Source organism: Vipera ursinii (assembly GCF_947247035.1).
Source record: "Vipera ursinii genome assembly, chromosome: 1".
In the NCBI taxonomy this organism is placed as follows: Eukaryota; Metazoa; Chordata; class Lepidosauria; order Squamata; family Viperidae; genus Vipera; species Vipera ursinii.
The window spans coordinates 338442838-338470530 of record NC_139512.1 but is presented as its reverse complement, the minus strand read 5'-3'; the positions used below and the strand labels follow the sequence as shown (position 1 = coordinate 338470530).

At 41.8% G+C, this 27693-nt stretch overlaps 2 protein-coding genes across 3 annotated transcripts in view; both read right to left on the bottom strand.

The window, feature by feature from the left end:
* Positions 1 to 3758, bottom strand: part of RABGEF1 (RAB guanine nucleotide exchange factor 1) — a 43602-nt gene extending 39844 nt beyond the window's left edge. For both annotated transcript variants that reach the window (XM_083348949.1, XM_083348948.1), the window contains exon 1: positions 3628 to 3758. The gene's annotated coding sequence lies outside the window, so the exon portion shown is untranslated. The remainder of the gene's footprint in view (positions 1 to 3627) is intronic.
* Positions 3759 to 12104: 8346 nt separating this feature from the next.
* KCTD7 (potassium channel tetramerization domain containing 7) lies at positions 12105 to 21020 on the bottom strand. Its single transcript, XM_083348616.1, has 6 exons — positions 20936 to 21020; positions 20393 to 20585; positions 17740 to 17909; positions 16874 to 17052; positions 12862 to 13274; positions 12105 to 12775 (listed from the first exon to the last, which is right to left on the bottom strand). Exons 2-5 carry the CDS (start codon positions 20534 to 20536, stop codon positions 12898 to 12900), a joined length of 870 nt encoding a protein of 289 aa, XP_083204742.1. The 5' UTR covers positions 20537 to 20585; positions 20936 to 21020; the 3' UTR covers positions 12105 to 12775; positions 12862 to 12897.
* Positions 21021 to 27693: the final 6673 nt, after the last annotated feature.

Below are 27693 nucleotides of genomic sequence, written 5' to 3'. Positions count from 1 at the left end.
GAAGAAGCTTCTCGGATGAGAAGCTAAACGTTTTCAAAGAAACAAGAAAGTTCAGTTGCCTTCTGAAAAAGCACCTTTGGGACGACCTGGATAACTGAGAATCACCATGGGCATTTAGGCATCAATAGACATTAACAACATCTATACACTATGCAAAAGAGACAGTCAACCAGCCAAAGACCCAAGCACCTCTCCACCAGCAATCAGCACCCAGATCAGCATAGATTAACTCCAAGATCAGACCAAAAATCAAGTAAACAATACCTCAGCTGCCAAAGAACCCAACAGTAAACAGCTCAACCAAAAAATCTCTAAGACCACCCCCACCCCCACTGAGAGGACAAGCCACTAGAACAGGGGTGTCGAACTGCCGGCCCATAGGCTGGACGCGTCATCCAGAAGCTGTGCCCACCCCATTGCCAGCAATGGCAAAACAGTCCCAATACATCTCGTGACATCACAAGTTTGACATGTCTGCACTAGAATATAAACTGAGAGCAAACTGCACTCCTCACCAGCACTGTTGATATTATCTAGTTTGGATAATGAAACATCTGCAAGAAAACAAGCAAGGTCAGACAGCACCAAGGACCCCGCACTGAAATACTAAGTCTAAGATTAACTGCAACTTATTCTGTCCTTAAAATTCTGCACTACTTCTGCTTCCACCTGGATGACTGGCTTCAAGAGGCTCAGTATAGCATTATAGAAAAAGGTCAATAACTAATCTTCATTAAATTTTTGCCCAATTTCAAATAGCTTTATGTGACTTTGAAGAAAGCACTATCATTGTCTAGACTCTAGCTCTGTGGTGGTGAACCTATGGCACGCGTGCCACAGGCGGCACGCAGAGCCCTCTCTGTGGGCATGCGCGCCATCACCCCAGTCCTAGTCCTTCAGTCCCGTCCATGAGCAACTTGCATCAATACCCACGCAGGGTAAGGTTACTGCACCCGCACCCACCTCCCCAAGCGTTTTTTTTTTACTAACCTGCCTTTCAGCTGCATTCCCTTTCTCCGTTCGTTTCTCAGCTTTCGCCGCATGTTTGTGGGACTATTGGTAAAAAAAAAGTTCCATCAGACTTTCTAACTTCTCACAAGATCTCAAGAAGTTAGAAAGTCTGATGGAACTTTTCTTTTTACCGATAGTCCCACAAACACGCGGTGAAGGCTGAGAAGCGAAAGGAGAAACAGAATCCAGCTGAAAGGCAGGTTAGTAAAAAAAATGCTTGGGGGAGGCGAGGACATCTGGGCAGGGGTGGGCACAGCAACCTTACCCTGCAGGGTGGCGGGAGGGTGGGGCGCATGCCCTTCCCATGCCAGGCCAGCCTCTGCAGCCCCGGGGCGGCTGTACTGGGTGCCAGTGGGCAGGTTGTTGAGGTGGGGGCCGGCAGGCCAACTAAAGCAGCAGGTGGAGCGCCAGAGGCTTGGGAAGGGAGGGTGCTGAAGTGGGCGGTCAGGCCATTGGCAAGAACAACGCATCTGAGCGGAAAGCGGCCTCGGAACAAGTGGGGCAGGTAAGGAAAGAAATCCTTGCTCCCCCCAGAAATTGCCTTTCTTTCCTTACCTGACTTCCAGCCCTGTGCCGTTTCTCCTTCGCAATCTGCCGCTGCCGCCACGTGCAAGGAAACGAAGCTTTTGGGGAGAAAAAAAAAGTCAATCAATTCCAACTTCTCATGAAAGACTGTGAAATTGGAATTGATTGATTGACCTTTTTTCCCCCTAACCCTGCCAACAAAAGTGCATATAGCCAAGGCCATGGTTTTCTCAGTTGCAATGTATGGCTGTGAAAGTTGGACCATAAGAAAGGCTGAGCGCCAAAGAATTGAGGCCTTTGAATTATGGTGCTGGAGAAGACTCCTGAGAGTTCCTTGGACTGCAAGGCGATCAAACCGGTCAGTCCTAGAGGAGATCAACCCTGACTGCTCCTTAGAAGGCCAGATCCTGAAATTGAAACTCAAACACTTTGGCCACCTAATGAGAAGGAAGGACTCACTGGAGAAGAGCCTAATGCTGGGAAAGGTTGAGGGCAAGAGAAGATGGGGATGACAGAGAATGAGGTGGCTGGATGGAGTCACTGAAGCAGTAGGCGTGAGCTTAAATGGACTCCAGAAGATGGTAGAGGACAGGAAGGCCTGGAGGAAAGTTGTCCATGGGGTCGCGATGGGTCGGACACGACCGCAACTAACAACAACAACAACAATTTCATAGCATCCAAATTGGCTGGTTGCAGTTTTCAAGGTTTATACACAGATGGGGTTTCACTCAAGGAGGGAGGGAATTCTTTCTGAATCAAGCATGCTACAAATCAAGCACTGGACTACAAAAATCCATGCCAAGTTTGAGTGCTATTATTGTAATTATTTGTTCAATTTGCTTTCCACTTTTCTATCCAGAGGCTATTTCCAATGGTTTCATACATCTGTACTAATTTTTACGTTAGCATACAGTATGTGATCAAAGTTTACCACTATAATTGCTATTCTGTTTTAAAAAAACATCCCATGCAAATTCCAGAAAGCTTTCTTAGAACCACATCATCTCTGTTAATCTTTGAAATCAAATGATTTCAAAGATTAATTCCATAATTCTATAGTATTATCCAAAATTCAGAACTTCTTACCACACACATAACACTATTTAGTTCTGCTGCTATTCTATCATGGTTTCAGCAGGTATTATCCCATCTCTCTGAATTTTATGGATTACAATATGAGCTGGCTTTATATTAGTAATGTAATCAAGCCATGATAGTAAATATGAAATGATTATACATCAACAGAGCACCATTGATTTTATTAAAATACCATTTTATGTTAATTTATGTAATTGATAACAAGGAATCTGGTGGTATCTTAAAGAGCAACAAATTGTTTATATATATATAGAGATATATAGATACACACACAGAGAGAGACACACATATACATATACACACACATGCATAGCTTGCTAGTGTTCAAAGGTGGCTCTTTACTTTTTTTACAGCAAAAAAGAAACTATCACAGAAATTATTTCAATTAATGTTAGCCATTTTTAATAATCCAGTTAAGAAGAAGAAAATCTGATTTCTCTAAGTCAATACATTTGAGAAGGCTTAGTTTGGGGACAAACTGTAACATGTAAAAAACCACCACAAGTGGAAAGAAAACAGAAACAACAGTTACAACACTATTCCGAGGCGTCATGGAGAAGAAAGGGTAGAATTTAAAATAGCAGTAGGGACGAAAAGAAAGTACATTTTTCTTCCTCCCCTTCTTCTGTTCACACTGCACTCAGACTGCAAGTTTCTCTAAGGAAGGATTTCTTCTCCTGCAAACTGTAAACACTGATGTTGCCAAGAATAATTTCTTAGGCTTCTTTCCTTTTCCTTCCATCTCCAGGTGACGTAAGTGTGCTCATATTTCGCCCTCCCCTTTCTCTTTCAGCAATAGTCCCGCAAGGTTGCCTGAATATTAACTAACATGTAACGTTAATGTCAACGCTAATATTATTACCCCAATACTAAAGCTAATCATACGCTTCAATTAATGTTGATAAGAATTTATTAGCTTGTAATTACGGAAGGGGCAAGGGGAGGGGACGAAGGTGCGACCCCTTTCGCTCCCCGAACCCCGTCCATCCTCACCTCTTCTCCGCCGCTTCTTCGACCAGACCCAGCCGAGGGACAGACTCCCCTCTCCGGCCTCCCTCCGCCTCACCCGCTGCCGCCTTCTCTCGGCTTCTTCCCGTCCCTTGACGGGTTTACGTCACTTCCGCAGAAGGAAACGGGCATCACTGAGCGCTTTCGAGTCCGAAGCGTCAAGTTCGAAGCGGAAACAAGGGCAAATGAATGAAGGACTTATGCGCATGTGCGTTTTAGACTGGTATTGGAGTGTTGGGGGGTGGGTGGTATTGGAAGGTAAAGTTCCAGTACATCCGTGCAAGGACCTTTGATTTCTGGTCCATTCTTAACCAGCCGGTGGAATGGATGGAGTAAGAAAGGCGTTTAAGTTTCATTCGTTTTATTTTTTCTTATTCATATCCTCAGAAATAACAGGTATCCTGTTCTCTGTCCCCTGCGCCTTTCCTGTGAATGAGCTTTAACGCCATATAGATCTTACCATCGCAGAGTTGAATAATACAAAAAAAAGCCACTGAGAAAAGGGACAGTTTACTATAGGTCTCAGCCAGTGCTTTTTTTGTAAAAGAAAAAGGTGCCAGAACTCACACATGTCATACAACCCGCCTTGCCTACCCTACAAGGTTCCTCCAAAAAAGGTGCTGGAACTCCGTTCTGAGCGTTCTATGAGAAAAAAGCCCTGGGTCTCACTAATACTCACTGGGAACAATAATAAAGATATTAAAAAGATTGTTAGTCACTGAAGCAGTAGGTGTGAGCTTAAATGGACTCCAGAAGATGGCAGAGGACAGGAAGGCCTGGAGGAACGTTGTCCATGGGGTCGCAATGGGTTGGACACGACTTCACAGCTAACAACAACAAGTTCCTTATGTAAGCACTGTAGTAGTTCAAATACATCTAGTTTGGTTAAGGCACCAGGCTAGAAACCAGGAGACCATGAAACCCAAAGCCAGCTGGGTTACCAGTTACTATCAGCCTAAGAAGCAGGCAAGGGCAAATTACTTCTGAAATCTTGCCAAGAATAGAATAGAGCCGGAAGGGACCTTGGAGGTCTTCTAGTCTAGCCCCCTGGTTGAGCAGGAGAACCTATACCATTTCAGACAAGTGACTAGTCTCTTCTTAAAAATCTTCAGTGATTGAGCGCCCACAATTTCTGAAGGCAAGCTGTTCCACTGGTTAATTTTCCTCACTGTTAGGAAGTTTCTTCTTAACTCTCTTTGGTCAGTTTCCAACCATTGTTTCTTGTCTTGCCCTCTGGTGCTTTGGAGAATAGTTTGATGCCCTCTTCTTTGTGGCAGCCCCTCAGATACTGGAATATTGCTATCATGTCACCCCTATTTCTTCTTTTCTTTAGGCTAGCCAAACCCAAGTCCTGCAGCCATTCTTCATATGTTATAGTCTCCAGGCCTTTCATCATTTCAGTTGCTCTTCTCTGAACTTTTTCCAAGGTCTCAACATCTTTTTTGTAGTATGGTGACCAGAATTGGTTGGAAGGACTTATCCAGACAGTTGCCAGCATACATACGGACACCACACAAACACAAAGTAGTTTAGATATAACATTTAGAAGTCATCAAAGTGGTATTCAAAATATAGAGATATCATGATTGTTACATGTATAACAAAGATAATGCCCATTGTACTTGTTCAGGAGAGCTATTTCAGGATTTCATGAAGGGTCTGTTGAATAGCATAGGGCAGACATGTCAAACACAAGGCCCGGGGGCCGGATGCAGCCCGTGAAGTGGTTTCATGTGGCCCACGAAGCCATCCTGGAAACAGTGAGGGAACGGCCCCCACTACCTTGGCCCTGGCCCAGAGACCCTCCTCCTGCCAGAGACCCTCAGATCTGTCCCACTCCTGCCCAGGCCCCCATAGGCACCCTTGATGCGAACGATGTAGAGCTGGCCCCTGCCCACCCAGTAGGCCATACGCACTCTAGGCACGCCCACCCAGTAGGCCACACCCACCCTGGCCACACCCACCCAGCCCCCTGAGGGCAACCGCAATGCTGATGCGGCCCTCAATGAAATTGAGTTTGACACCCCTGGCATAGGGGATAAAATGCAACCCTGAGGGAAACTCTTTAAGAGCCAACTGCCAAGGCTTTATATCACATATGCTGATTAGATTATCTCAGCATAGATGATCATCTTAGATTAACTCCAAGATTAACATCAGACCAACAATCAAGTAAACAATACCCCAATCAAGAGACTGCCAAAGAAGCAAACAGCAAACAGCCTAACCAAAAAAAGAGCTCTTAAGACCACCCTCACAGACACAGGGTAAGACACTAGAATATAAATTGATAGCAAACCACACTCCTTACCAGCAGTGATGATGTTTGTCTGCACGAAAACTAATCAGATCAGAGAGCACCAAGGAACCCCTCATTTCAACCCTGAGCTACAAATATTCTCCTTTATACAGTCCCATGTAGTTGCCAGCGCAGCTCCTCTTGTCAATTCCATCAAAAATTCAGTCCCATAACCTGGTCAAATCCAATTAAATTACTTCATGAAACCAGATACTTTTGGAGTTGTAAAAGTTATTAAAGTATCTTTGCTAAATCATACAAAGATACTTCTAGGTCAGCAGTTTGTTTCTTATAATAGTCCTTCAGAAAGGTAGTAGGACATAATTTTATCCTCCATATACATGTACTCCTTGACTTACAACAGTTCATTTAGTGACCGTTCAAAGTTACAATGGCACTTAAAAAAGTGACTTAGGACCATTTTTCACAATTATAACTGTTGTAGCATTCCCCGTGGTCATGTGATCAGAATTCAGATGCTTAGCAACTGGTTCCTATTTATGACAGTTGTAGGGTCATCTGATCAACTTTTGTGACCTACTGACAAGCCTAGTCAATGGGGAAGCCAGATTCACTTAACAACCGGGTTACTAACTTAATGTTCTGTTCCAGCCTACGACCGGCCCTGTTTGAATGTCAGGGACAACCCCTTTTTATAGTAAACAGGCTGGAAAAACCCAACCAAGTTTATTTATAAAGAAATCAAAAGTTCAAACAAGAGTTAAACCAAAAGTTCAAACGAGAGTTAAACAGGAATAACAGACCAGGACTCTAGCAGAAGATCTTCAAATGGTTGCCTTCAGAAACCAGCACCTCCCACACCTTCCCCTTTTATCAGCAGTCCCAAGGCGTGGCTTCTCATTGCCTTCTCCTCCTCTCACCAAGTTGCCTCATTGCCTTTCTCTGTTCTACTCTGCTGGATTGCCTCCTGCTCCTAGCATCCAGCTGTGAATCATCTACGTCCAATACTTCATGCTCACACGGCTGAGTCTGATGAGGAACATGACTGGAGGGGCCAGGCTGAGAGTCCTGCAGTACATCAGAGCCTCCCTCTGACACCAAAGGCTCTCCAAACCCCTCCTCCTCCTCCTCTTCAGAGTCATCAGACTCAGCTGCTGGTATCACAGGCTGATGCTGAATCACAACACTTAACTGCAATGATTCAGTTAATCACTGTGGCAAGAAAAGTCATAAAATTGAGCAAAATTCACTTAACAACTGTCTCACTTAGCAACATAGGTATTTGGGGCTCAATTGTGGTCATAAGTGGAGGACTACCTGTAGTTACTATCTACAGAGAAGTAATCATGAAGGCTTTATGTTATCTTCAATGTGAGGCAACACATTTCAGCAATATGTCTTGCGAACCAAGTGTGACCTAGACAAGTGTTATATGAACTCACCCTCCATAATTTATACCTCTTTACATCCTCTGAACTAAAAAAAAACTGGATTAAAAGTACCCTGGGTGAGTGTGTCCTATCTGTACATAAAGCTTTATGTAAGACTTAGCAAAATTCTGCTTATGGATTTAGGCTGCACATTTGCATTTCTGGAAGTAAGTCTCCTTAATCCCAAGAAACTTACTTCAGTGTGGACATCTATTGGATGCATTTTAAAAATATACTGATCTTGAAAACCCCCTGAATGTATTTCGTATGTTTCAGTTTAAGAATACAGGTAATGCTTGCTTAAGAATCACTTGTTCAAAGGCTGCTCAAAGTTATGACAGTGCTGAACTAGAATTACAACAGTTCCTCCACTTTACAGCCATCACAGTGCCTGCATGACCACACTTTGAGCACTTGGCAACTTGGCTTAGTTGCAAGCATCAGTGTTCCACACTTATGTGATTACTATTTGTGACCTTCACTGCTGGCTTCCAACAAAGTCACTGGGGAAGCTGGCAGGTTGGCAAATAGCAATTGCCTGACATTGTTCTTGACAGCCAAGCAGGATTCACTTACAGTGAGGGGAAAAATTATTTGATCCCCTGCTGATTTTATACATTTGCCCACTGACAAAGAAATGATCAATCTATAATTTTAATGGTAGGTTTATTTTAACAGTGAGAGGCAGAATAACACACAAAAAAATCCAGAAAAACACATTCCAAAAAAGTTATAAATTGATTTGCATTTTAATGAGTGAAATAAGTATTTGATCCCCTATCAGCAAGATTTCTGGCTCCCAGATGTCATTTATACAGGTAAGCACTCCTCTTAAAGGGAGTGCTCCTAATCTCAGCTTGTTACCTGTATAAAAGACACCTGTTCACAGAAGCAATCAATCAGATTCCAAACTCTCCACCATGGCCAAGACCAAAGAGCTATCCAAGGATGTCAGGGACAAAATTGTGGACCTACACAAGGCTGCAATGGGCTACAAGACCATCACCAAGCAGACAATTGGTACAATTATTTGCAAATGGAAGAAACACAAAATAACTGTCTATTTCCCTCTGTCTGGGGCACCATGCAAAATCTCATCTTGTGAAGTTTCAGTGATCATGAGAACGATGAGGAATCAGCCCAGAACTACACAGGAGGATCTTGTCAATGATCTCAAGGCAGCTGGGACTAGTCATTGGTAAGACACTACACCGTGAAGGACTGAAATTCTGCAGCACCTGCAAGGTCCCCTTGCTCAAGAAAGCTCATGTACAGGCCCATCTGAAGTTTGCCAATGAACATCTGAATGATTCAGAGAACTGGATGAAAATGTTGTGGTCAGATGAGACCAAAATCGAGCTTTTTGGCATCAACTCAACTCGCCATGTTTGGAGGAGGAGGAATGCTGCCTATGACCCCAAGAACACCATCCCTACTGTCAAACATGGAGGTGGAAACATTATGCTTTGGGGGTGTTTTTTTGCTAAATGGACAGGACAACTTCACCGCATAAAAGGGATGATGGATGGGGTCATGTACTGTCATATCTTGGGCAAGAACCTCCTTCCCTCAGCCAGGGCATTGAAAATGGTCATAGATGGGCATTCCAGCACGGCTATGACCCAAAACACACAGCCAAGGCAAGAAAGGAGTGGCTCAAGAAAAAGTACACTAAGGTCCTGGAGTGGCCTAGCCAATCTCCAGACCTTAATCCCATAGAAAATCTGTGGAGGAAGCCGAAGGTTTGAGCTGCCAAATGTCAGCCTTGAAACCTTAATGACTTGGAGAGGATCTGCAAAGAGGAGCAGGACAAAATTCCTCCTGAGATGTGTGCAAACCTGGTGGTCAGCTACAAGAAACGTCTGACCTCTGTGATTGCCAACAAGGGTTTTGCCACCAAGTACTAAATCATGTTTTGCAAAGGGGTCAAATACCTATTTCACTCATTAAAATGTAAATCAATTAACTTTTTTGAAATGCATTTTTTTGGATTTTTTTGTTATTCTGTCTCTCACTGTTAAAATAAACCTACCAATAAAATTATAGACTGATCATTTCTTTGTCAATGGGCAAACATACAAAATCAGCAGGGGATCAAATATTTTTTCCCTCACTAACTGCAACTGGAATTGCCGGAACAGCTGTCGTTGTCAACGCGATCACATATTTCACATTTTATGACTGCATCATTTAGTGAGAGAGATGCTGATGTCAATAATACCATCATTAACCAAGGATTACCTGTTCGGGCTCACTTAAGTAATTACTGCATAAAGCCCTTCTTCAGGTCTTGGGAAACATCAAGAACATGCTTTACATCTCCCCTCTCCCATATACATATTTTATGGACACTAAATCACCGGCTGGCTCCTTTCATAACTGTAACTGTCATAACTTTATTCTTAAATTCTGTCCCAAGAATGTTGGTTTTTAAAAAACTGTAATGCTAAGCAGATTATTTTAATTGCAGCTCTGTGCTTACCACTTTGTCAGATTTAAAAGAATCATTGCAAAGTTAAGATTACATAATGTGATAATTTATTGCACAATACTGACACAACATATTTCAATACAGTTTACACATGAGGAGCTTGGGGGAATCATATTTTGTCTTAGCACTGTTTGCCATTTCAACATAAAGAGTAACATCCACATTCCAATTACATTTCACTTTTTTTTTCCAGATGGCATTTTGGCTGCAATTTTATGCACATTTAATGAAACCCGCATTTATATATAGGACTGCACAAAAAGATCGTAAGGAACCAACAGATCTGATAAAATTATTTAAGTGTATAAAGAATAATAGAAATTACTAAATTAACATAATACATTAAGGATTACACATTATTTATGTAAAGCATTTATATCCAGATTATATTATTTATGCATATAAATTTTAATTTATTTGTACTGAAGGACAGCGTGGGGAGACGCTTTAGTTCCACAAATCAGCATAGTTCTAGGAAAATAATAATCCTATGTTCTCAAAAATAAGTGTTCCACAGTGATTATTGTTTTTAGGATTGCAACCTAAATAATTTCTGAGGAGCATTTTTCTGAATAATTCCAAACTGTAGCAATGTGCACCATCCCCTCCCTAAACACTATATTGATTGTGATATCAGTAATTTTAATAATTAAGTATACTAAGATTCTTGACAAATTTTAGATTTCTACATTGACCAGAAGCTAGCTACTTGGGAGGCCTGATACATCAGAAGATCATTAATCTCCCAGCAAACTGACCCTAAGCAAAAGATAGGCAGCTAGCATGCTAACACTTAACTATTAGCTTCACAGGTCTCATGTATTTTCTACTTGTGCTGTTGCTAGCACCCTATTCTATTTCTGCTCAACAATTACGCACTGCATAGGAGACCTTGGGATTAACAAATGGCAGTCACCCAAAGTAACAAACAATAAAAATGACAGGAAAGAAAAACCTGATGGGACTACGTTAGTCCTGATGGGGACTCATCAAATATTTGATGAACATCTGGATTCAAGAGACAGAAAAGTACATTTTCTAAAGTTTTAATTATTCCTTTTTTGAAAATTCTTCTGCCACTATATTTTTCTCCACCATCTACGGTATTTTCTATACGCTACTAAAATTCTCCTGTTTGTGCCCTTCAGTTAGACCAAATGGCACATTATACCAGAATAATTTTTGAATAAAGGTATCTCAAATCTGCTGAGTTAAAGGATGTGTAAAATATTCTTGTGGAATTGAAATTTACTCATTGTTTATACCTGTGAGGCGAAAGCAATTGTAATTACTCGTGAATAGGTCCAAATAGATCATTTATTGGTGATCACCTATATTACAGGAATCTTGCCAGACTGCCTGCTTTCCCTCGGGAAATGGCAGCTATAGACCTTAAGGGTTCGATCTCAGATGTTTCCTCTTCTAGATTCTAAGCTGAAATGACTCCTTACTCCCACTAGAGAAGACCCCTCACCTTCCACCAATGGTTCTACCACATTGCCAGTTTAGTTCCAAATTTCTGACTGTTGTAGCATTCATGCAGTCACATCATATACTTGATAATATGATGATGGGAACATTCAGCATGGGAATAAAACCAATATAGTCAGCCTAATTATGCCATGTGGAAAGAGAGGGGGGATATTACAGTCAAGAGGTGACACCAAACATCAGGAAGCAGCAAGGAAGAACACAGATCAGATGGGTTACATCGGACTGCACTACCTTTCTCTCAAAAGATAACAGGTAGTAGGTTGTCTAGTAGAATTCCAAAAGGATGGCAACCATTGGTCCAATCGAATACCATAAAAACATGAGACTTTGTCAATCAAAAAGTGAGCACGTGTTGCTAACTCATCCATCTTAATTTGGCTCAACCTAATATAATATCTTACCTATACTGAAATTATACATTCTGCTAAACCATACTTTGAATATCACTTAAGTAAGCTGTGATTGGCTGAATTAGTGCAACACACTGATCCATAGCTGTATGGATACCAAGGTAACTGAATCCACATTACAATCAACACAATTCAACAAATCGTACTGTAGCTCAGCAGTTGGAAGAGGCACACTGAGTACTATTGGACAAGGAGATGTGAACTATTTTTCATGTCTCCTCTTCATCTAACCTTTATATCAAGACATAAACTACTGTGATTGGCTCAGTTGCAGAAAATAAATTGCAGATCCATCTCTGCAAGGAAACATGTATTTAAAAACTATCAACAGGTAAAGCTCTCGGTGTAAAGACCAGGCACAATTCATTTTCATAATCATTTCATTTTTTATGAAGAATGTAATCTAGATAGCTAGAAGAAACCATAACATATCCAACAAATGAAATTATCATTTATCAGAAAGATGGAAATAAATTAATCTTCAACACATCTATAAATACCCCAGCAGATTTATAGTTAAAACAATAACTTTCAACATATCTATACATACCCCAGCACAGATTTATAATTAAAACAATAACTTTGAGCACAGACTTAAGGGATTTTTTCAGCCATTTTCTTCTAAAAAAAACACCTCACTATTCAGAGGTACTTCATTCTTTTGTTCTAAAAGTTGTAACAATGAAATCATGAGCAGCAGAAATGGAAGTTGTACAAAATAAAGTGCTGCTATATACTTCTGCCACCAGGTGGCTACATCAACAGCTGAGTCTGCAGAAAGAATCCTTTGAAACATTTCACCCTGGCAAGATCCACTTTTGCAAAGCAGTGCAAAGCGAGTGAGGCAGTTGGACTGTGGAGGTCAGCTGTGTGCAAGAGCCCTTTAAAAACCTCTGCAAGCAATATGATCATTCTTATCTATGGCTGCGACTATTCTGTAGTCTCCACATTAACGTGCTTCCTTTTAGGAGGATTTTTCTTCTTTGAAGCAAGAAGCATAGGGCAAATTCCGGTGAGCTCCACAGCTAGGTTTGGAGGACAAATTCTCCTGCAAGACAGACAGATTCCAACACATATCAGTAATACCACAGTTCACAGAACTCAGACCGGTAATAATAAAGATGATTTACACACCAGTTTGCTCTCTTTCACGCTTCTTGTGCTAAGGGCCTACCACCATGTTATCTTGAATTCATAGATTGGGCGCTTGCAGTAGTAATGGTTAATCAAGTGTTTGTCACACACCCCAATACATTGGTGGTCAACTGTGATGCCCCTGTTGGAAAGGTCCGTCACAATGCAATGGAGGAGGTCATACACATCTGCCACGGCTTCCCAGGGCCCAAAAGATACATCCACCTCACAATGGTGCTCAAAAAGTTTGGCCTCCCCTTCACTCCTCTCAAAACGGAGGGAGTTGAAAAGTGGGCACTCGTAGGGCGTGATGGGCATCTCTTCTTTGAAGACACAAATCTTTAGCTTAGCAAAGCGTGCTTTCCTTTGCATTGCCCGCAGCTTAGCTATTTCAATGACTCGCTCCAAGTGCTCTAAAAAGCAAAAGAGAAACAATGATTGAAATACGGTGAGAACGCCTTTCCACATACTGTTTTGTCATTAAACAATTTAACAAAGCGAAACAACAAAAACAAAATCCTCTTGCAACTGGTATCGGTGAGAAAAAAAATAATTATACAGTTAAAGCTACCGTCTTGATTTTTAAAATAACACCTGTTCTAAATTCTTATCACATCTGAGCACCTGGTCTACCAACATACATATGACTTAAAATGGGGTTTGCTGCATCTCTTCCTTGTGACTCATTTACAGTGCTATCCATCTATCCTTGAACCCACAAGGAACTGTTGGCATAAGCCTTGCTGCCAACGCCAATCCCTATCCTGCTGCAAGTGTGATAGTGATATCCTTACTGACTGCGCACAGCCCAGATTAAGGCAAGGAATTCAGTTGTTCCCCTTCCCTTTATCCAAAAGTCAACTACCCCTTTAAAATGGGCTGGAATAGGAAAGGTGGTGAGCTTTGATGGTTGATGAGTAACAACACATCTCCCCACCCACCCATCCCACATGTAATTGGATTTTAATGTTTGGTTTCAACTTATCTGTATGAGAATATGTATACAATAGGTAAATTAATCAATGGGATAGCATTTGTTTGTTGGATTGCTTGATTTCTATAGCCACCCATCTTAACAAATGACCGTGGGTGGCTCATGGTTTAAAACATGTTAGAATTAAAATCTTAAAAATATTTTAAAACAATAAAAACAGTAAATAGTAAAAAAAAACCATTAAAACGTCTAATTCAAAGTGCACACAAAACAACTCCATCACTGGAGGTTTTCGAAAATAGACTGGACAGCCATTTGATTGGGATGATCTAAGACTCCTGCCTTGAGCAGGGATTGGGACTAGAAGACTTTGTTACAATATTTTTAAACATAGATTTAGCTTTCTTACAGAAGAACACTAAACCTGTGATTAAAAATAGCCTCTGCTAACAGTTAACAAGGATGCAGGAGGGTTGCAGGAGTTACACCACAGCTTGTAACACTGTGCATGCCTCTCAACTAATAGGAGGTATGCACAAGTGAGCAGTGTGGTGAACAGAAGACTACCAACGCCACATACAGCATCCCTCCAATACTGATTTAAAAAAAACTCTTTTATGGCACTAAACATCTAAAACTTGATTGAACTGTACATGATAGGCTATGAAGTGGTAGTATGAAAGCCAGCTCGTACTACCATTTTATGCACAGTCACTACCACCAGCAGCCAGCTGTCATTCAACCAGTTGAGGTGATTGTACCAAGATTGTCCCAGAGCCTATCAAGCTAAAGGGGAAAGCCCAATTTGAAAGAATTGAACTCTTACTGCCTATCAGTCCACCCAGGTAAACCAGACAGGAAACATGAGCAGATGAGCTAATTGTACTTTATCTTACGGCTACGTTAACAGAATCCTGAAAGTCTGAAGGTACCAATCTCCCCTGTCTGATCAATTAGGCCAAGTCCTTCCTAAGCTTGACCATTAAGCCACTGGGGGCTCATCCCTCTTGTATGGAACTTCCTAGGCAGCATCTCTTCCCCTCATCACTTGAGATCATTCTCATACCATTACACTGCCAAAAGCAGAATGGTCCTTGGGGGACAGTGCCCTGGGATAGGGAGACACGGGCCCTCTCCAACCTAAAAGGGCCAATAGTTGCTGGGTTGATTCTACTCCCTGCACTCATTTGACAGAACAATTACTTAAACATATCAGTTTGGAAAGTATGGCTTGTTACCTGCTTAACGGGAATATACAGGGAGTGCAGAATTATTAGGCAAGTTGTATTTTTGAGGATTAATTTTATTATTGAACAACAACCATGTTCTCAATGAACCCAAAAAACTCATTAATATCAAAGCTGAATATTTTTGGAAGTAGTTTTTAGTTTGTTTTTAGTTATAGCTATTTTAGGGGGATATCTGTGTGTGCAGGTGACTATTACTGTGCATAATTATTAGGCAACTTAACAAAAAACAAATATATACCCATTTCAATTATTTATTTTTACCAGTGAAACCAATATAACATCTCAACATTCACAAATATACATTTCTGACATTCAAAAACATAACAAAAACAAATCAGTGACCAATATAGCCACCTTTCTTTGCAAGGACACTCAAAAGCCTGCCATCCATGGATTCTGTCAGTGTTTTGATCTGTTCACCATCAACATTGCGTGCAGCAGCAACCACAGCCTCCCAGACACTGTTCAGAGAGGTGTACTGTTTTCCCTCCTTGTAAATCTCACATTTGATGATGGACCACAGGTTCTCAATGGGGTTCAGATCAGGTGAACAAGGAGGCCATGTCATTAGATTTCCTTCTTTTATACCCTTTCTTGCCAGCCACGCTGTGGAGTACTTGGACGCGTGTGATGGAGCATTGTCCTGCATGAAAATCATGTTTTTCTTGAAGGATGCAGACTTCTTCCTGTACCACTGCTTGAAGAAGGTGTCTTCCAGAAACTGGCAGTAGGACTGGGAGTTGAGCTTGACTCCATCCTCAACCCGAAAAGGCCCCACAAGCTCATCTTTGATGATACCAGCCCAAACCAGTACTCCACCTCCACCTTGCTGGCGTCTGAGTCGGACTGGAGCTCTCTGCCCTTTACCAATCCAGCCACGGGCCCATCCATCTGGCCCATCAAGACTCACTCTCATTTCATCAGTCCATAAAACCTTAGAAAAATCAGTCTTGAGATATTTCTTGGCCCAGTCTTGACGTTTCAGCTTGTGTGTCTTGTTCAGTGGTGGTCGTCTTTCAGCCTTTCTTACCTTGGCCATGTCTCTGAGTATTGCACACCTTGTGCTTTTGGGCACTCCAGTGATGTTGCAGCTCTGAAATATGGCCAAACTGGTGGCAAGTGGCATCTTGGCAGCTGCACGCTTGACTTTTCTCAGTTCATGGGCAGTTATTTTGCGCCTTGGTTTCTCCACACGCTTCTTGCGACCCTGTTGACTATTTTGAATGAAACGCTTGATTGTTCGATGATCACGCTTCAGAAGCTTTGCAATTTTAAGAGTGCTGCATCCCTCTGCAAGATATCTCACTATTTTTGACTTTTCTGAGCCTGTCAAGTCCTTCTTTTGACCCATTTTGCCAAAGGAAAGGAAGTTGCCTAATAATTATGCACACCTGATACAGGGTGTTGACGTCATTAGACCACACCCCTTCTCATTACAGAGATGCACATCACCTAATATGCTTAATTGGTAGTAGGCTTTCGAGCCTATACAGCTTGGAGTAAGACAACATGCATAAAGAGGATGATGTGGTCAAAATACTCATTTGCCTAATAATTCTGCACTCCCTGTACTACTCTAAAACCAGAAGAGCTTTAAGCTGTTTTAGGTATGGATTTGGGATTAGATGAAACCAGAATCATGACACTGCAGAAAGCAAAGGATATGTTTGAGATATGTACCCTGACTAGGTACAAGTAGGGAAAGTCCCTAAATTCACTAAAACGAGCAAGAGCCGGAGAAGAGATAAAATTTTTCATTTCTGAACTTCTAAAATGGTGACTTGGCAGAAGGCAATAAACCACCACAATTGCTACATTCTCAATTTACCTTTGTAATAGGGCATTAAGCCCAGGAAAGCCTGCCGCACTTTCTCTCCTTTCAGGGGCTGGAGGTCTTCTAGACTGTCTAGCAATGGTCCTATGGAATAATACTGAGCTTCCTTGTAAACAGACCTCACTCGTTCTCTTGGAGGTAAGTCACCAGATCGTAGAAAATTAAGTACATCCCTAAAAACAAAAAGGAAACAAACAGAACTGCTGAAATAGTGGCTACCTCTTTTCAGAAACGTTATGGAATGTAGCGGTTTATTGTTATTTAAATATTTTTTTAAAATAGTTAAAAACTCATCACGTAGCATTTTAAATTCTTAAAAATATAGATTGCAAGCACGATTTTTAAGGGCCATTCCCTCTTCATTTGTGCACGGGAAAAAGCACCTATGATGAAGTTTGGGGTCAAGTATGTATGAACTATTTAAAGACAGAAAATGCAATACATTATTTAAGTAACTAAGACTATAACTATAAAGAATAAATTCCATTGAAAGTTGCATCCTAACATATTGAATAACCAGAAGTGAAACTACAGATAACTGGCAATATCAGGGAGCGTGAAAATGTTTCGAAAACATTGCTTTCTAAAACAGTTAAGAGTACCTGTTGCAACATGGATGTTACTTAACCATGTATCTAAAACATGCTTTCTAAAACACTAACTGTTGCAACCTGGATGTTACTTAACCAAGTAGCAATCCTTGACATGCTACATATTTTCTGCGTGCCCCATTCTGAAGAAAACATGAGTGCAAAGGTAGAAGAGCTATATGAACTGAACTGTCTTGATGATACAAAATTAACCTATAGGTTCAAGTACTTTGTGGGGGGGAAAATAGCACATAGTCAAATATTACGTACCCAAAGTATGTTCCATCTCTGTCAATAAAATATCTGCCCTCAGCATCTGTTGGGATGTAATGCCGACCACTGAACATGGCTGACAACATGGTATCTTCATGACGTCTCAGTGTTGATAGCCTGGTCATGAAATGGGTCCCTCCAACATTTAGTGGAACTACTTCAGGAAACTGGAAATAATAAATGGTTTTGAAAATTAAATATGGCATGGATAAAATAGAAAAGTGTTTTCATTCTCACATATCAGAATTTGGATCATTAATGAACAACAGGTAGTCCTTGACTTACAACAGTTTATGGACCATTCAAAGTTACAATGGCACTGAAGAAAGTGACTTATGACCGTTTTTCACACGACCGTTGCGGCATCCCCATGATCATGTGATCAAAAGTCAAGACACTTGACCACCGACTCATATTTATGACTGCAGTTTCCCAAGCGTCATGTGATCACCTTTTGCAACCTTCTGACAAACAAAGTCACTGGGGAAGCCAGATTTATTTTACAACCATGTTACTAACTTAACAACTGCAGTGATTCACTTAACAAATGTGGCCCCAAGGTAAAATGAGGTAAATGTCTCACTTAGCAACATAAATTTTGGGCTCAATTATGGCCATAAGTCGAGGATTACCTGTAAACAATCCTCCAAGAAAAGTATATCTGATTCCAACAATGTCTTCTCTTAGACAACAATTGTGGATATGCCTGCTAATCCATTTGTAGAATATCAATCTTTTCAGTGAGCAGACTGCTTTATTTCTTGTAAATTTGTTTTTTTTCTCTTTTGAAAATATATATTGATTTAAAGTTTGTATTTAAGGATTACAGATTTCATGAATGGACTACCTTTGGAGGAAGATTATTATATAAATTAATAATAACAATTAATAGAATCAAGACTGCAATAAGGTCCTTCTTAGATGATTTTAAAAAGAAATAAGAGACAATTTTAAAGGGCTATAAATAGTTAAACGTCAAACAGCTATATTTCATTTGATAATATGTGGAATTATTTAAATCACAATGCTAGAATAAACATGGTTGGAAACAAAAGGTAGGGAGTTCCTAATAAATCCTATTTCTATGACTCTTAGAAGTAGGCAGGCAGGCTTGAAAAAAGATAGTTGTTTAGCCAACTTGTGCCCAAACCATTTAATAAACTCATCACAATTCTGAATTGTGCTGAAACCAAACTGTTAATTAGTACATCTGCGGCACAGTTAATGCAATATCAGTCATGTGAATGTTTATTCTACCTACACTGCTGCAATCTGGATAAATGATGTTTCTAGATAGTCCTCAAAACAAGTCCTGTATATAGCATTCTGCAGTAAAAGCATCCATGTAACATTTGTTTTAACATATATTTCACCAAGGGCAGGTCTGATATTCCCAAGAAGAGCCTAAGCAGGGTAAAAACATACTGTAATTGGGCACAGCTGCTATCTGAGCATCCAGAGACAAAGCAGTCCAGATGTATTCCTAAGCCTATATGAAACATAAAGATTAAGTATGCCACTTAATACCAGTTGCTGGGTTTATATAGCACAGGCCAGTTTTTGGAGTATTTGGTGACAAAGGGAGGAGGGAGAATGCTGGACTAAATTGATCTAATTCAGATAGCTTCAATGTTCTGTCACCATGAATGTTGAAACTTACAGAATTTCTGGGGAGACTATATACAGAAGAGACAGAGAAAGGGTACATACAGATTCAAAGACCTTCACTAGGAACGACCAGTATACTCAAGCCAGTCTGTCTATCTGCAATAGCAAAATTATCTGTGAATTTTAGGAGTTTTCATGCATTCAGAATCCTAATAAAGCAGATTTGGTATTCTTAGAACGACCAAGAAAACTGACTAGGCTTGAATAGTGGTCCACTAAAGGATGCACAGGCCTCCTTTATCTGTGGTTTTCGTTGTATTCCAAAACCAAGAATATTGTTTAACATGAGGTGGGCCAGCCAGTCAGCTGAAATGAACTTCCCTGAAACTCAGCTTAACTTAAAAACACACATTTAGAAGAATTACTCTCACATGCAAAGAGGCAGTGTAGAACAGTGGTTACATTACTGGAGTGGAAATGAGGAGTTCAGTCTCAGCCATAGAAACTCATTTGGTGATTTTTTATTCTCTCTCAGTGGATTGTTGTGGGGAAAAATGAGTGCTATGCAAGCTGCCTGGAGCTTCTGAACAAAAGGCAGGATAAAAGTCTAATTAAATAAAAATAAATACACGTGAAACCTACTAGATATGGATAACTTGGAAAATTCTTAATTATCAGAATATTTAAAAGCCAGGACAAACCTATTGTAAGGGTTTACATTTATTTTAAAATTTTGCTTCAGTGATTTATTAATATTCCACTTCTGACCAGAATGAACTATAATAATAGCCCATCAATAAAGTATACTTCTATTTTCTTACAATAATTATTTATCCCCTATCACCAAAGGTTCTCTGGGCCATTTAAATCAAGTCACTAGCACAAGCAAGCCTGAACACAGAAGAAAAAGAAGTTTGAAAAAGTAATTCATATTCAGAACTGCTCTAGAGAAACTGCACTGGCAACTCCCACAAAGAGAATATTGCTATGCTAGCACCAGCAGAATAATGTACAAGGATACAGCATGTATTAAATCACTCACCTGCTGAGGAAGCAGGGGCAGCGAGTGCTCTGCCTGGGTTGCTGTTGGAGTGGCAGGCTCTTGAAAATCATCCTCTGCATCTGAGCTCGACATGGCATCGCCCAGGTGTCCACAAGCTTTGGTCTGCCCCGTGACTACAACCATCCCTCTGGCTCTTGTAACTGGGTCTGCTTGGCAGGCAGCCGTGGCAAGGCTAATGGGAAGTTGAGAGCCATGTTAATTCAAGAACCCTTCTTTAAGGAAATCTAATAAGAATGGACTACTGTGGGGCAGCAGGCACTCAGGGATGCTCCACATTGGCTCTTTACAGGTGTCACTGCTATTCTCGGGAAGTGAATCACAATCTGCAATTATCTACAAGCTCTGAGGGACATGCCGTGGGAGGGCCCCCATTTACACAAAGCACCAGGAAACCTTCTTGTCAGATTTCATAGCCAACCAAATCCCCAGTGGACATATGCTTCACTGACTGGTTGTTCAACTTGCTGTTAGTTGCAGGACTGTTATTTGCTTCTCCAAACTCAGCTTAACAGTTGGGAATACCTGGTGCTGAGTAGCCATTTGGTAATCCCCAAAGCTGTCAACCAAAGCTGCTCTCAGACTGGGCAGTCTGTTCTTGGACATTCCCGTGCTGAAAGTGGTTCCAAAATCACAATGCACAAAAGGAAATATTATTCAGCCAGATAATAATAATAATAATAATAATAATAATAATAATAATAATAATAATAATACAAGCAATTTACAGACATCTACTACCATTACATAGAATTTTACCATCATACATAGTTTGACAGAAATGGTTCTCTGGGAAGGGGCGGTGCCATAAGACCACGTATAAAAATGTGGGCTGCCAAATTTAAGTAGCCAATTTCTCAGTAGTGATCAAGAAATGGAAACAGAAAATTAAAGGTGCTTTTTAGTTTGTTTTTAACCTGGATTTTTATGTATTTTATTCAAGGATTGGTGATACTGCTTTTAATTAACGTTTCATTTTCTTGGTCACTTCAAACACACAATGGAGCATAACATCTGGACTGCAAGTAAGCAGCCCTGGAAAGGAGGAGTTTGCTCATATGTTTGAAATAAAAAAATACATTAGTTTTACCTTGAAGATGTACCGGTATTTCTTGGACTAGGAACAATCTATGCTACAGAACACACTTTTTATATCTCTTGAGGCCTATAGAAACTATTTTTGTTCCTATTCTACACCATCTAGGAATTATATACTTATCCTGAATAGCAGCATAAAAGAGAACCTAATGCAACTTTGCTCTTATCCTAGAAGCAAGATGGATAGTACCTAAATTTGATTAAATAAATGAAAATATAATAGGTAAAAAATACCGTAAGAGTTTATTGTAGTATACACTTTCAGATTTTGGTCCAAATTTTGTAGAATCATAAATGCAAAACACTTCATCAAACAAAGTTTTGGTACTGTATTCTCCCAGTTGATATTTGTCAGAAAATATTTCTATTTATCCTTTTCTATCTTCATTTCCTTTTTATTTTTTTGTAGATTTCCACTTTACATTTTATATTGTAAATGGTAGACATGCATACATCTGACACCCTTTAATTACAGCACAATATTTGTTCTAAACTGATTTTACAATTATCTCATCTAATAGATTACATGAAAAAATGTTCTCCCAATTTGCAAGCCACATACCTATTTGTATTCCTCATATAATAATTTTTGATTGGTGCTTCATAATTTATGTAAATGAGTAGATCTGTTTGTAGAGTAGGTAGTCATATTAGTAGGAGGAACAGCAGAATCTTTTGGCATTTATTATGACAGAAGCTTTAATGGGCTCAGCCAAGATCGTCTTTTCCTTTTTGCTCTTACTCAATCTTATTCAATTAGACAGAATAACCTACAGATCTCTTTTCCAATTCACAGAAAGATCTTCATAAACCCATCCTACAATAAACCCACTCTGATTCTTAATCTTATTGAATTAACCCAAATTATTAAGTGATTATTGAGAACTAAAATACAAAGACTGAATTTGCACCATCTTTTTCCATCTGGTAGATCTTCATCCTCTTTTGCTGCTTAAGGAAAGCCAAATGCAGATCATAACACCCCTGCTTTGTCCATGGGGACTTGAGCACAGGTGGGCCTTTTTACCTTGTTGATAAGAAGAAGCCTAATGCTGTTTCTCAGCTGATGCTGCATGAGGTGCAAATTACAATTACTGTAAGGCACAGCTTTCTTGGTAGAATGGCACCCAAGCTAACCATAGGACAAAAAAGTATCTGAGCTGCAACCTTGCCTTTAGACCAGGCGTGTCCAAACTCAGGCAAGTAAGCCACATGCAGCCGTGGACAGCTAGCAGTGCAACCCCACAAGATCGTAAACTTTTAACATTTATGTGCATTTCATATACATTTATCTATTATATGCAATCCAAGACAATTCCTCATCACTCATTGCAGCCCAGGCAAGCCAAAAGGTTGGACACGCCTGCTTTAGATTCCAGTTCAAATTTCATACAAAAGCTAAACAAAAATTAAAACAGCTGAGCCAAATAAAGACTGTATCATTTACTTTCCCCATCCACACAGACAAGCCTCAACTTTATTGCTCCTTGTCCACTATATGGAGAACTGAAGTCCTCCTCTAATAACAGCAGCCACAAGCTGGTCTCCCTCCGAGCTAGCCATTCCCCAGCTGGAGTCCACCAGCTATGGGGCTCTACAGCAGCCAAAATCCCCAGCCAGCAAAACCAAAAGTCAGGCTGGTTATAATTGATGAGGATTGTAAATATCTGGAAGTTAAAATTAGAAAAGAACCCACCAAGGAGAAGGGGCATCCTTCTCCTCCCTCGCCCTCCGTTCTGCCACTGAGTAAATAAAACAAGTCTTTTCTGCCACTGAGTAAATAAAACAAGTCTTGCTTGGCAGAAAGCAATCAAAAAGAAAAAGAATGGGCCAAAGTTTGGCTCTTGCTAAGGAACACACCCAAAAGGGGGAAGGTCTGCAACTTCCATGCTCCCAAAGGGCCCCCATCTCTCGGGGGAGGGGGGGGAGAAACTGGGCTTCTTCACCTGCTCCTTTTGCCCACGCTCAGGAAAGGGGAGGAGCCTCAAGATCACTTAGTGCTCGGGGCTGATCCAGGTTGCCGTAGGAGCTTCTGAGACCGGCCTTCCATGCGCTCACCTGTTGGTCTATTCGCCGATGAAAAATGGCGGCGATATTTGCCGCCACCAAAGCCGGTCCTCCTCGTTGCCTCCCGGATGAATTGGAGTGATATTTCGGCGCTCCTCAATCAAAGCCTGGCTCCCCGATCGCCTTCCCCGCCCCGCAGGCCTTCGCCATCCGGGTACTTTGGGATTGAGGCGGACAAGACAGATTATAGGCTGTCCAGTGGACGGAGTGAGGCCAAAAAAGCTCCGCCCCTTTCTCTGCTACATCCTCCAACTGGCTCAAGCCCTTTTCTATCTCCCATGGCGACGAGGTACAGCAACGGAAGGTCTCCGCTCCGACTCTCACGCTTCTTCTGGTTGCCAGGGAGACGGAGGCTCACAACGAGCAGCCGAAGTGATGTATGGAGAATTTAACTTGCTCCGCCAATAAATAATGAATACGCTTCGTCTCTGTTGTTTGCTACCTATTATTGTATCTTCCCCTTGAAATGAAGTAGAGCAATTCTTCTGTGGGGAAGGGGAGATAAATGTTCCAAATGATGGGTTGTGTTCACACAATGCACTTACGTTTGTTGTTGAATTAACCCATTTTCTGGGTTTATGCAATATGTTAAATAGGTTTTTTTAAAGGGAGCAATTGCCTGGTGATGGTGGTGGGCCTGGTGGCAATCTGTCCTCTGAAGTGTAATTTAGTATTTGAAACTTCCATGATTCAGAGTAACAGAATAATATAGTAGGAAGGGACCTTGGAGGTCTTCTAGTCCAACCCTGTGCTCAAGGAGGAGACCCTATACCATTCCAGACAAGTGCCTGTCCAGTCTCTTCTTAAAAGCCTCCAGTGACTGCTGAAGGCAAATTGTTCCATTGATTTATTGTTCTCACTGTCAAGAAATTTCTCCTCAGTTCTAGGTTGGTTCTCTCCTTGATTAGTTTTCATCCATTGTTTCTTGTCTTGCCTTCTGGTGCTTTGGAAATTAGGTTGATCCCCTCTTCTTTGTGGCAACCCCTCAAATATTGGAACAGTGCTATCATGTCACCCCTAGTACTTCTTTTAACTAAACTACTAGACAAACCCAATTCCTGCACTATTTTTATTCAAGAGTACTAAAGTGGATAGTTAAAATATGTCACTTGCTTCATTATTTTAGAGTACCTCAATAGATGAAACAAAAATAAATTTGACTTGACAACATATCTATTTTAGAGAGAATTGAGACTTTCAAAAGAATGTGGTGCACAGGGGGGGGTGTTTAAAAAGCCCTTGGCTTGAAACCATACATTTTCCTAATAAGATGGGCTTGCATAACAAGAATAGTGAAGTTAAAAGTACTATATTTAACATGGCTGTGGAAATACATCTGCTAAGACTTCATCGGACGTAAAGGCAAAGAAAGGACAAACTAGGATATAGAGGTACACTACTTCTATGAGATGAAATTATAAGCCAAATTGATAAACTAAAAAGAACCAAATGCTTGGTATAGAAGATATGTACACAAGTCATCTTATGACTAGAAGGAACTATTTTTAATATTAAGCACAAATCAAAAATATGGGGGCATAACCTCAAAGTGACAGAAGTTCAAAAGTAATGATAATGATAATGATAACTTTGTCACTTTGAATGTACACCAATCGGCATACCTCAAAATGAAATTTTGTTGCATACAGCTTTCAAAGGGTCACCACCTTCGATATATACTCCTTGTTCGTGGCCCGCTCAAATTTCACATTGTCCATTTTAGTCTCTAGGGAGTGAACGATGGCACACAGGACAGATGGAAATGGGGCTCCATGTGGATTAGCCCTCAAATTTGCTTGTATTCTGACAACCTTGCCTTCTTTCCTTTTTCTGATCCTGACTCTTCCACCTTTTCCTTAAAGAGGCCTTGCTTCTTTTCGCCCCTGGAGTATTATTTCCTAGAAAGAGTAGGGAGGCCTGGAATCAATTTCCAGTGGAGATAGTGGGTCAATCACAGTGGCGTAGTGTGGGTTGTCAGCCCCCGGGGCAAGGCAAGTAATTTGCGCCCCCTAACCCGTGGATTTTAGCACTCGAGTCTGCCGCAGGGAGCCCCGCATCCTAAGCGTCCGCCGCACCCCCCACCCACGCCTCCCCCGGGAAAAGGGGGAAGGTCCGGCATCCCCTCCCTCACGTGCGGCAGAAGCGCCGGGACCCGAGGCTGTGCCAGGAGGCGGGCGGCGCAGCGGAGCCTCCGCTTCGGAGCCGGCGGGGGGGGCGGCTGGGGGCGCCGCCGTCCCTTTCTTACCTCTGATGCCTGGAAGAGAGCGGGACCCGCCAGCGCAGCTGCCCGTCTCGCTCAGGCATGCACCGCGGCTGGCCGGGGCTTCCGCAGGGGGCGCATCTGGGCGCGGGGAGCGAGGGAGGGGGCCGGCACGACGCCCCGTGAGCTTGGCAGCCCTTGGCCGGAGCTGTGGCTGAGCCTGGAGCCGCACCAGCCCGCACCTGCTGCCCCGGGAGAGCTCGGCTCGCTCCTCTGACCCCCCCTCCCACCACCGCCGCCCCCTCAGCCACGTGCGCCGGGCCGCCACCGCGGGGGCCGCTCTAGCACGGAGAGGGGGATGCCGGTCCCCGTTCGGCCCGCCAGCCACTGAACTCTGGCTTTTGAGCAGGAGCGACCTTGCCCTGCTTGCCCTTGCCCGGCGCCGCGGGAGCAGCCGCCGCCAACCGCCCCGCTTTTCGCAAGCCCCGTTACGCCGCCGCCACCTGCCGCGGGGTGAGGGAGTCGGGGCCGCACTGGCGGGCGCTTCTCTGGCAGTGGGGCATGCTGGTGCCCTGCACTGTGCTCCATCTGCGGGGGCCGCCCTGGGAAAGGTGGAAGTGCAGCTGTGGTCTGGGATGGCTCCGAGCCCTGTTTGGCCGGCTTTGTGCCTCCATCCCCCAAGAGTAGCTGGTTGTGAGTTGCTGCTTCCCCGAGTGCGCCTCAGCCCCGGATCCCCCCCGCGGGACTCCAGCAGCGCGAAGGGTGCTTCGGTGCGTCTTCCATCCCTCCCGAGTGCGAGCGCGCCCCCCCAGATGTTGCGCCCGGTGCGGCCGGCCCCCCCTGCACCCCCCACGCTACGCCACTGGTCAATCATCAGTAATTAAATTTAAACATGCTTGGGATGAACATATGTCCATCATACAACAAAAAAAAATTAAAAAAAACCCTCAAGGGCAGATTCAATATATCACTTGGTCTTTTTCTGCATTTTCTATGTTTCTCTGAGCATGGAAACATGAACAAGACCTGAATGAAAGAGTAAAGAATATTTGAGGGCAATTAATTTAACTTCTGTTTCAAGAATATTGTTGAAAGTACTGCATTGTTAAAAAATAAATAAACATCTAGAATAAAAAAAATTCCTGAAAAGGAACAACCATGGATTCCACAAAGGCAAGTTATTTCATTAACTTTTAAAACTAACTCACCTGTCCTGGAATAAATGGCAGTTACTCGTGATTGGCAACAGATTAAAAGACAGAAAGCACAGTGGGATTAAGTGGATTTTTTTTCCTCAAATGGGAGAGATGCACATAGTAAGAGTTCCTCTAGGAATAGTGATAGTACAGTGCTTTTGAGCAGTGTATCACTCAAATTTATCACTTGAATTGTTCAGGGGATACCATAAGAAAGATACAAAGAAATACTGCAAAAGAATCAATCCAGAATCAATCTAGGCTTCAAAATGGCAAATGCAGTTCAGTGTAAAGAAGAATATACACATAGACCTCAACTACAACAGTTCATTTAGTAACCATTCAAAATTAGAACGGCACAGAAAAAAGTGACATTACAGTTTTTTATGCTTATGACCATTGCGACAACCATGGTCACATGATCAAAATTCAGATGCTTAGTAACTGTCTCATGTTTGCAGTGTCCTGGGATAATGTGATTATCTTTTGTGACCTTCTGACAAGCAGTCAATGGGGGAGCCAGATTCTCCTAACAAATGTGCCACTAACAACTGAAGTGATTCACTTAACAACTGACAAGAAAAGTTGTAAAATGGGGAAAACTTACTTAACCATCTCACTTAGCAACAGAAATTTTGGGCTCAGTTTTGTGGCCATAAGTCAAGGACTATCCGTATCAGCACAAAGAATCCATTTCTACATTAATGGGAAGGAATGGTAAC

Excerpts from the sequence above, each read along its gene's own strand:
- KCTD7 (XM_083348616.1), bottom strand. The coding sequence starts at position 20,536 with ATGGTTGTAGTCACGGGGCAGACCAAAGCTTGTGGACACCTGGGCGAT. Across the intron at positions 17,910-20,392 it reads TGCCCCTGCTTCCTCAGCAG|TTTCCTGAAGTAGTTCCACT; the intron begins GTGAGTGATTTA and ends TATTATTTCCAG. Across the intron at positions 13,275-16,873 it reads CTTAATGCCCTATTACAAAG|AGCACTTGGAGCGAGTCATT; the intron begins GTAAATTGAGAA and ends TTTGCTTTTTAG.